The sequence below is a fragment of the Cystoisospora suis genome (assembly GCF_002600585.1).
Source record: "Cystoisospora suis strain Wien I chromosome Unknown contig_1463, whole genome shotgun sequence".
Taxonomy (NCBI): Eukaryota; Apicomplexa; class Conoidasida; order Eucoccidiorida; family Sarcocystidae; genus Cystoisospora; species Cystoisospora suis.
This window is the reverse complement of record NW_027154263.1, coordinates 974-11,702: the sequence shown is the minus strand read 5'-3', so window position 1 is coordinate 11,702 and position 10,729 is coordinate 974. Positions and strand designations below refer to the sequence as shown.

The 10,729-nt window shown below is 57.7% G+C and overlaps 1 protein-coding gene across 1 annotated transcript; it reads left to right on the top strand.

The window, feature by feature from the left end:
• Positions 1-799: 799 nt before the first annotated feature.
• CSUI_003340 (uncharacterized protein) lies at positions 800-10,718 on the top strand (the record flags this gene model as incomplete). The annotated part of the gene is made up of 1 exon (XM_068063538.1): positions 800-10,718. A coding segment is annotated over exon 1 (9,048 nt), but the record flags the coding sequence as incomplete, so codon positions are not given.
• Positions 10,719-10,729: the final 11 nt, after the last annotated feature.

The following is a 10,729-nucleotide window of genomic DNA, read 5'->3' as shown; positions in this document are numbered from 1 at the left end:
GACACCACCTCGGCGCTGAGACCGGACACAGCAGTACACTTCGATCAGTGAGTCACTCTCAGAGCCCCCGTACGCTTAACAGCTTTCCCCGTCTCGGGGACTCCCGAGTCGAGGCATACGAGCCTACATGATCGAGTTCGCGAAGTCATTTGCATACATTCAAGCTCCAGGCGCTCGTTTCCCAAAGCCGCAGGAGACGAGGGCTGCGCGGATGAAGCGTCATTCGTGCAAACACTCCGGCAGGTGCAAAGCAGCTTAGCCGTCCCGCATTGCCTGTGTAACACATCGAGAGACCGCTGCAAGAGCGTGTATGTACCGTAGTAACAAGATCTTTCACCTAGACACATCGTAGGAAGCAGCCGGGTAGGATAGGGTCTTCCGGCTGCAGTCCTGTCTGCTCTTAGGCAGGTAGATGTATGGAACGAAGCCGGAGATTTTCTTGCAGTGTTCCAGAAAATCGCACCACACGTGGGCTAACTCCGAAGGAGCCGTGTCATCTTGGTAACAAGGGTACATCTCGTGGTAGCTGAGGTGTCTCTGCTTTTACAAGGAAAGTACCCGGTGGGTTGGGGTGGGTTAGTTGCCCTGGGGCTTTATGTGATCCGTGACTAGCGGCTTGTTTACGAGTGCGCTCGAGGACTCCGCGAAAGATTTTTTAACAGAAGGCCAGTCTTCATGAGAGGAATAATAGCCCGGTTCTGTCTCGTCGTGCTTCTTACTCGAAGTTGTCTCTCAGTAAAAAAGAGACGGATGCTTCAAGGGGCCTTGCTAACCATTAAACTGTTTGCTTGCGACCAACCGTGCAGTGGCATGCAGTATTTTTTCTCCTTTCCCCGGATGCAGCCCCGGCTCTTCCGCTTCTTTATCTTTGTCATCGACTTCTGTTGGGCTCTAGAGTTCCTTTTTTTCGACCTTCATGCGGACCGCCCGAGTGTCTACTGAGGAGTGCGAGATACTGATCTAGTTCGTCCGACGGTTTCTTGCGACAAACTACATCAAGAGTGTGTCTCCGTTCAACCGCGCATGCGCCCTGTCGTGGGCGCAGTGCTATTCTTTTTCTTATTGTGGTTCTGTTTCTTTCCTTTTGTTCCTCATAGCCAGATCTTCAGCAGTAACCGTCTGTTCGTGGTGTTTCTCCCTCAGATACATGCATACCCGGTCCGTAGGTGACCTGCGCACTCGTGGGCCGCCCTGTTGGTTGTATGCGATGTTAGCTGGTGGAGCGTGTATCTGGAATGTACCTTATGTACATCCTTCTCTGGAAGGTCGAGCTGTTACCGCAATCTGTTGTCGATGACCTCTGTTCTCACGTACATTCTTACGTGGATACTTCTTTCTAGATGTATGAGCTGAGCGGAGGAGGAGGAGGAGAGTGAAGAAAGTGTTGTGGAGTTTTGTGCGAGTGCACAGACGTGGAAGTCGACTCGAACAATTTGTATCCAAGGGAAAGCATGGCATAGTGGGGCCAGGGGGGCGCGACCTCCGTTGATGCTTTTCCCAAGTCGGAACAAGAGGTTTTTGCGATGGCTGACTAAGGCGAGGCAAGAGGTTTGTCCCCTCTCCCCCACTCTAGCGTCAGCAGCAGCATCAGTAGACCGGGGGGCGACACGGCGTAGCACTATGGTTCACTAATCTGAGATTGTCCCAACTTGGTCTGCCTGTCGAAAGATGTCGCCGCGTCCTCCGAAGGCCGCGTTCCGGGGGAGTGGAACAGAGGGAGCAGGAGGTGGAGGGGGTCACGAAGTGAATACTCCTAGCGCAAGGATATCGGACATCTCTACCGCCTCTACTGCACAGGGACGCTTGCCCCAGCTTCCTCAACCCGAACAGATACAACGGTTTCTTCTTCTTCAGCGCATACAGCAGCAACTTCAGACCGCTCAAAGCGGTCCGTCCCCCTCGCAGGCCTCACGTCCCTCTTCAAGCCAGCAGGTCAGCTCTCAGCTTTCAGCCCTTGTCTCTCCGGGCCTCCAATCTCAGTTACGAGGACTACACTGCCCCCAGCAGCAGTCCGCCGAGGTAGGAGAAATTCCGCCACAGTTGAGGAGAATCGGATTACATCAGTCTGCTGGACCGCAACAAGATGGGAGTGGTCTGTTTCAGTCACCTCAGGGTATGAATCGACGAGGGTCACCCCAAGTTGAAGGTGCACAGGTGAGGGGACTTCACACACTCCTCTTACGGGGACAGCAGCTTCAAGCCCAAACTCTTCAAGCCTCCCTGCAGGGTGTCCGCATTGGTGGAGACCTCCAACAGCACCAACAGATGAGGGGATTGCATAAAAACACCGAAAACGAGCTAAGGGAAATGACTCAAAATTTACCCACTCAGCAGCAGCAACGTCCACTACAGGGTCACGATTTGGGCAAAACTCAGCATGCACAGCTCCAAAGTGCTGTGCAGTCGTCAGTGGGAATGGACTCGGGAGGGGTAACAGGCAGCGGCCAGCCTGTCCGACAGGGACCGTCTTCGCAGACATTATCACAACAGCTTCAGGCCGACATGCTCCGGCAGCAGATGCTTCAGAATCCTTCGATGCTTTCCCTAATGCTAGCCCGAGTATCGGGCACCCACGCAGGGGGAGCTAGTACTGCAACAGGCCCGAAGCTTTCACCTCCCACCAAGCCGCAGAGTCCAGTCAGATCGAGTGATGTTTTGCCTTCTCAGACAGGTGGAGGGAGTCTCAAGCCGCAAGCGCTATCGGGGGGAGGGGACGCAACCCAAGGGTTGCCAGGCGGGACCTTGCCACGAGGGGGCATTGACCTCCGTCCATCCGCCACGCTACCCGTGGCGTCGACGGCTATCACCGGTGGTGCGAACTGGAGGCGTGAGGAACGGTCGGCTGTGAAAGGCGGTGACACCTCAGCAGCGCTTTTGTCCGCTCTTGTTCCTTCCCGTCGTACCTCGCGCAGCATTCAGCCGGTATCTGCTGTGTCCTCAGGAGGGGGAACTCCGCTGACGAATGGCCCTGCTGTTGGCTCTCAGTCAGCAGCGGATGTCAGGCCAAACTGTACCGTGAATGGCGGACCGGCAGTGAATGCCAGCGGCATTTTCGAGACAGCTGGTGACTCAGCTCAGAAAACGCCTCTCTCGCGGGTCCACGACAAAACAAAGGAAGCTTTTGACGAGTCGGCGAGGAGTAGGCAAGAGGCGTTGGTACGCTTTCTTCGTGCCAATACGCCATCGCCTAGTAACACTGACGCTGGTGTTAGTCAGCGATCGCCAGACATCAACCCTCTGCTTGCTTCGCTGGCAGCCGCTGGGCTAGCGGGGAATCTGCAACGAGGAAATGCTGAGAGCATCTCCGCATCACTAGGTCGTCATACGTCTCTTCAGCAACCGGGAACCGCACCGAGTAGGGTCCCCGGGACTTCCATTTCGACCAGAAAGCCTGGACACGATGGGTCTGGGACCCCGGTGGCGGGACATGAAGGGCTCTCGCCTCACGTCGGTGGTGGGGTGGGAGCGGGACTGCTGGCAGGCATGACTCGTCAGCAGCAGGCACTCTTCTTGCAGTTTCGCGAGCAACAGATCCAGCAGCTGAGACTACAACTCCAAAAGTCTAAGAGTATGCTGCTCGGACAGGTGAGCCAAGAAGACGCCAGAGAACTTCGGCTGCCTCTGGGGTCCAAAGAGTCAACGATTCCGGCGAAGGTCGGAGAAGCACGGGTATCCGGGCCTGCTTTGCTGAAAGATCAGCCGCAGACTGCTGCTGGTAGCCAAGCAACAGCTTCTGCGCGAGCCAAGGTTGTTGACGCCGCGCAGAAGCTTGCATCTCAGTTTCCCTTGTCTCTATCTCATTCATCATCGTCATTACTTCCTAGTTCGCCGTCATCTTCCTCTCCGCGCACACCTGTTGGTGCCTCCTCTGCCGGGTCATCGACGTCCGTTTCCCCCCGACATGCCCAGCTCGGGCCGCAACCGGCAGCTCCTTCTCAGGATGTTTCTGTTACGGAGGCACTGCAAGCGCTCCTCGGCGGCAAGCTACCGGTTCAAGTCTTACCGTCGTCGTCGCCGGACAAAGTTTCGGGGCCTGCGGCGCCGCCTGTCCTATCCCTTCTTCCGGGGGGACCCAGCATGCGACCGGGGTCGCTGCATACCTCAGTCACCGTGCCAGTCACCCCTGTCTCTCTTGGTCCGATTTGTGATTCTCGTACAAGTCGTAGCGACTTGGTTTCGGTTTCCGCGGGCTTGTCTCCGACTTCCAATAACCTTCCCGGTGTCACGACGCAGACAGGTTCCGCGGCCCCAGTCTCCGGTTCCAAGCCTAGCTCCGGGAGCCCGTCCCTCGAGATGGCAAAACCTGTTGCCTCGTCAACGGTGGAAGCAGCTGCGGAGGGTGATGAGAATGTACCCCCGGTTATCGAGGAACTCGCAAATGCAAAACCTGCTGTCGTCGCACGTGCTCCGTCAGGGGACGAGGGTAGCGCTTGCGGGGCTGAAGCGACGCCGGTCCAGTCAGTGCAGCCGGCAGCCGCAGCTGCTCCATGTGCGTCCCTTAATGGAGCCGAAAAGGACATTGCCGACAATCTGGATGACGAGGCGAATGCAGAACGCCCTATACGAGAATGCGCTGATGAAGAACAAGAGGATCTCTTTCAGGGATGCTCCGTGTGCGGACAGACCGTCGAGAGTCCTTCCAACCCTCTCATTGCGTGTCGCTTCTGCAAGGTCCTTGCTCATGTTTGCTGTCTGCCAGTGAGCCTGGCGGCCAGGAAGAAAACGGTTTTCAGGCCGAAGGAGCGGTCTCCTGGCCGAGGGCGGGCAAGCCGTGCCAGCGTAAGCCAAGAAAGTAACGGGGCACTCGGGCAGGTTGCAACAGATACAGAAGATGAAAACGGGAATCGAACTGCAGAGACAACGGGAAAGAAGGCGGAAGATGCTGGAGGTGGGGCCTGTTACATCTTCTGTGGTGGGAACGGAAGTGAGGTCGCGTTAAGAGTCCCCGGCGATACTCGCGTGCTTCGTAGTCTAAGTGCTTCCGATATGCAGCGACGAAGAGAACGCTTTGGCGAGCTCAGGAAGCTGATATCTTTTGAGTGCAGCAGCTGTAGGCATTTTCAGTTGCTGCGGAAGACCCGACTACCAGACAGTCACCCAGTTGGTTCCGACATCGCTGCGACTGCACGCGAACCTGCCCCCCTCCGTCTTTTTCCTGAAGTCTCTGGAAAACGCCGGTCCGTGAGTTGTCCAGTTGCGGCCCCGAGTTCCGATGCGGGTCGAGCCGAGGGACCTGCGGGACTTCAGAAGCTGTCAACTGTTGGTAGCGGCAAAGGCCTTATATGTCTCCTGTGCGGCCGCGGCTCAGGTGTGTTTCAGTTCGCTGGGGAGGAGCGTGCGCGAGTGCACAGCTGCTGTGCTATCTTCACTGCCGCGCAGCTCCCCCGCGACCCGTATTGCGCCTTGTTGCAGCAGGGGTCAATGCGTAGCAAAAATTTTCGGAGAGGACAGCAGGTACCAAAAGCTATAATGGGACGCGCGAAAAATCCGGATAAAGACGGATCTTCCACGTCGCAGTCTGAACATGGGGCTATACAGATGCCACGTCCGGGAGATGTGAAAATGGAAGGAGAGTCATCGGAGCCGAGGGCAGAGGACGGGGCTGGAACTGCAGGACAGGCCGTGGGCGGTGTTCAGCACCAGCCCGGGCTGCCACGAGAGGGATGTCGGTGCGATACGTCTGCAGAACAAGAAGCGGAACAAAGTGGAGAGGAAACGGAGGATACACGAAGGCCGTTACATCTACGTTCTGCTACAGACGCTTGCAAGAGCTGTTCTTCGTCCGGCGGAATAGATAAGACTCCCCTCAGTTTTCGGGTGTCAGAGCTCCTCTTCTTGGCCTCAATGAACTGGTGGGTTTGTTGTTTCTGTAGTCACACCGGGACCACACGTGCCAGTCCGATCGTTACCAGTTCACACTCACGTCTAAGCAGTCCCCGAGAGTACAATCCACGCCGGCGCCAAGAGCTCCCATCCCCGCCTCCTGAAGGTCAGAGATCTCGAAGTGGGTCAGCTAGCAGGCCATCACGAGTGAAATCTCCGTCAGGGGCCGACTCGGGCCCTACGAGTTCGTCGGGACGTGGAGAAAGCGGACAACGTTCAAATGTAGACGCGGATCTGCGTAACCGTCAGTGGCCAGCTGACAATGATGCTGCGCGGGTGACATCCCCAGAGAATGCGGCGCCACTTAGTGCTCCGGCCTGTCCCCGGGGAGTCCCCTTGGCATGCGCGTTCCCTGGGTGTACACGTCGGGCGCACGCCTCGTGCGCGCGTGATCGCGGCGGTCGTCTCGTGCAAGAGCTCCTGGTCCTCCGGTCTTTCAAAGGGAAAAAACGGTTTGTCCGCAGGACTTTAAGAGAGAGAGAGCGGGGTCCAGCCAACAGGCATGAATTGCTCTCGCCCAGAGAAGCGAGACCTTTCATTTACCCTTTTGCGGGTCCTGGCCTTTCACGATTGGCAAAGAGATCTAGGATTGCGGCTCCTCCTCTCAGGGCTTTCGGTGGTCGGAAAGAGCTGGACCAGTCTACAGCAGTCAGTGGTGATAACCAGAGAGCAGTCCCCAGAGAGGACTGCGCTTCGGCAGACAGTGCCTCGAAGATACTGTGTCGGCGGTGTGTCGAGTCGCGCTTGGACAAACGAAAGGTAGGGGAGACAGTCTCGTGGAATGAGAGGGATCAGAGTGGACGAGCTATCGGCCCACTGTGGAGAGCACGGCTCTGGGGCGCGCGGCCGTGGCGAGCTGTTTTCTGCGATCAACATGCCGACCCGGCTTCCATATCGACCGCCCGGAGAGCCGCGGCTCGCACTTTGACACGTGAGCTAATTCTGTCAATCAGGCGACAAAACCGACAAGAAAGAGAACAGTCAAAGCGCGCTTCAGATGCACAAGCTGCGCTGGAGGCTGCGACTCATCAGGAATCTTCTACAGTCAAGTCGGCAAAGACAGAGCCCGGGAAAGCTGCAGACGCTTTGCTTCGGGACTCTACAAGCGTAGGCCCTACAACGCCGATGCAAGGGTATCCGAGCGTGCCGGCAGGGAGCTTCGATTGCGGATCTGCGGTGGACGCTGCATCTTTACATGTCAAGCAGGAGGATTCCGTATCCGGGGGTCTTAGTCAGGGCAACGCCGGAATGCCGTGTCCTGACCGAGGTAGTGGGCCGGGGACAGAGAGTCTTATCACCAAGCAGGGACTGAATTGTGTGGACGGTCATTTTCAGAGCTGTGCTTCAGACAGCTTCGCCAGAGGGAAGCACAAGCTTTGTGGCACTGACATGGATGCTGGGGGGCTACTATGGCCGAAAGGCGAGCAAGCGGCTGGACCGGTCTCAACCAGCAACGGGAACAGTGGCCTTTGGGCAACCGCACCCAGGAGCGCTGCCCCGACTTCTGGGACGCCTTTGCTGCACTTCACGGGTGAGGGGGAGCAGAAGCGAGGGGGAGGTACTTTGGGCTTTCCTTTTCCTTCTTTGCCTTCACCACCTCCATCCCCGTGCACCATGCCCGCGAGCAGTCTGATCACACCCGACGTGGCGGCGCATACGAGTTCCTCTCCTCGTCTTGCTTCCACCCCCGGGACACCTGACGCTGGAGCAGCGACGAATACTAATGTGCACGCAGCAGCGACACGCGGAACGACGCTGCAGTGGAGTCGATTCGATTCACGATTCAAGCGGATTCCTCTTGGTCCATTCGCCCGCCAGATGCTTCGTCTTTTGCCTCCGTCTGAACACCTGAAAGCGGTCTGTGAGGCTGCTCAACTGCACGACGTTTTGTTGGATGGCAGCGACACCCGCACATACTCATATGGTTTTGAGACATCTCGTCCGACTATCCCCGTATCGGGTTGTACGGTTGTCCCCAGAGTAGCTGCGAAGACACTGGTAGCTGATGATGCAGGCGTGGCAACACCTGCACGGCGGGGGGCACTGCTAGAGCGGGTGCAGGACTTCGGGCAGCAGGCAAAGCTGCAAGACGGTCCACCACAAGGGGTGTGCGCAGGTAGTGGTGTACCGGCCGGGAGGGATTCGTCACCGGGATTGCGCGCAGCCCCCACCTCCGAGAGTAGGGACCATGCGGCAGCGGGTGCAGAAGAACAGGTAGTTTCGCATACGCCTCTCGGAACAAGCGCCGCGTCACCCTCGCGGCAGGCGCTCACTGCTTGTCCCGGTAGTTCTATTTCGCTCCCGCGAGCGGTCGAGGTACCGCCATCTTTGAGGACTCAACTACAGCTAGACGGGAATGCCCCGACGCCTGGAGACACGGTCTTCTTTTTGCGTAGGTTACTGCCGCTTTACCTCAAGGCGTGTCGCAGTCGGGGAAGCTTTCAAATCTGGAATTCCTCTCAGGGTTCTAACGCAGGTGCGTCGAGTGCGCGACGCAGCACAGAGGGTTCGGACACTCGCTCTCCGCTTTCGTCACCTCCGTGCTCTCCCCTTGCAAGGGGCGAGAGCGGGGCAGGCGACGCAAGTAAACAATCTTGTCTCCGGAAAGAAGCGTCGGAAGGAGACGCTGAACAAGCGGAAACCGAAGCAACCGTAAAGCCACTGCGGAGTAGCAAACGGCAGAGCGCTGGGGGCGGGCGTGGAGGCGTACTCAAGGGCATAGGTCACGCTCCTATAGTCGCGGCCGAAGAAAACGGGAAAGCTTCAGGCTGTCCTGCCTCGAAGAGTGGGACCGAGCCATTGGCACCGCAGGCCCCGGAAGGTAGTTCGGCAGCTAAGCGACGATCTAGGAAGCGGCTGAGGAAAGACACAGCACAACGCTCAGGGGCGCGTGTGAAACCGACCGATAGCGCTAGCGGCGACGTGAGTGGGACAGCAAATAGTAAGAGACGCCGGGGGCCCGCAGCTGCGGAGGCTGAAGGGTATAGTCATGAAAAGGGTGACTCAGGGGGCGCCGTAGCAACAACGTCCGTTGCTGAGCCAGGGGAAAAGCCGCTGGTGGACAAAAAGGAAGTGAGTTTTTCAGCGGAGACGGAACGGGACAATGCTTTGTTTGTAGGACTGTTGGATTTTGGGATGCCGCAGACGTACGCAACGCTAAAGTTGGAGCGGGTCTCGCCGGCAGCAGCAGCACTTCAGAGGGCCGAAGAGCGGAAGATGCTTGAGCAGTACAAGGGCGGGTGGCCGTTGACTAATTCAGGCGAGAACGAAGCAAAGGGAGCTGCGCCAGCGACGGTGGCGGGAATGCCAAGCGGCTGGCTGGCGCAGTCTCAACACCAGCTCGCGCTGACTTTGTACGAAGATCTATTGCAGCAGGAAGAGGCTGCTGAGAAGGCAGCTGAAGCAAGCCACGAGAACGATCCGCCCGAGGGCTATTCTGAAACGCTGACTGATTCGTGTCTGCTGACAGCGTCTTTAGATGACACGGTAATACTAGATTCGTATCAGGCGACGTTTCTGAAGTTGCGAGCCCCAGCGCTTCTCATGCAGAATTCTTCTCATGCAACAGTTGAAGACCCGTTCGCCTTGTCTTCTTCAGTCGCCTCGTCTGATTTTGTAGAGCACGATCCTACGCGGCTCTCGTCGAGTATTCTTTTACCCAACGAGTACCCTAGGTGTGTGATTAGCGCGCCTGCTCTCGCGCGCGTTTCCAAGGCAGCAGCAGCGGCGTCCCCGGTGCTTCTGGTAGACTTTTCCAACGGGCGCTCTACAGTAGAGCTGATGTCCCAGCAGCGGAGTGAAGAGGGGAAAGATGGCGAAGCCCAACCGGCCCTGTCAGACTCCTCAAGAGAAGAAACTGCTGCTGGTCACAGTATGCGTAGTGAGGTACCTGCCTCTCATCCCACAAACGACGCCAAGCCACAGGCAAGGCAAGACACGGACTGTCGGCCGGAGCATCTCGCGACCGTTCCGAGTTCCGGAGCCGCCACCCCAGGAGGGCTGGCGGCTTCTTCGCCTCTGTCGCCCTCTTTTTCCCCATCTCCACCGTTGAGTGCTGCGTTTGCTTCTTTTGCCGTTGCGGTGTCAAAGACAACGTCAGCTCCGCTAGGCTTTCCGGATGCAGCAGGCTCCCGTACTGAAACCTCTGGTGGCGCGTTATTTTCAGTTGGTCCGAACTCGTTCCTTTTGCCGGATGTCGCTGTCGCTGCAGCGTTTGCAGCTTCGGCTGTTCTAGCCCGGTTACCAGAGGCTGGGTTTGGATTTTCGACGGAGCAGTCAGAGTTCTTCTCTCGGTTGGCCGTAAAGGCACAGCAGTTGGCATTTCTTGCAGCGGCCAGCGCTGACAAGGGCCACGAGGACGTTGTGAGCTCGAACTACGCCGCCTCTTTCGCTGGGGCAGCACTGCTACTGCGGCAGTTGGATCGGTGTAAAGGGCAGCTGCTAGACAGGACCGAGGACGAGCTACTACTGCAGCCTGCGAGCCTAGCGGAGCGCCCTGAGGTGCAGCAGAGGCTGCTACGGCGATACTTCACTCACTCCCGTTGGGAGGAGCTCGTTGTGTCCTTCTGTCGTGGTCATCGCGATTATTGTGGAGAGCGCTGCCAAGGCACTTGCTGCGAGCGGTGCTGTCACAAGCGAACTGCTGACCATCACGCGGAGCTTGTTCAGAGTGAGAGTGCTGGCATTTGTGGCTGCGATAAGGCCGCCTGTGCACCATCATCCTTCCCCGTGGAGCTTGCGGCCAGTCAGGCGGGAGCCGGGCGGTCTGGAGCACCCGTAGCTGCGTCTACTCCACAAGCTAGTCAGGCCACCGGGGGCAGATCTGAATCGCCGAGTGCGGGTTTTT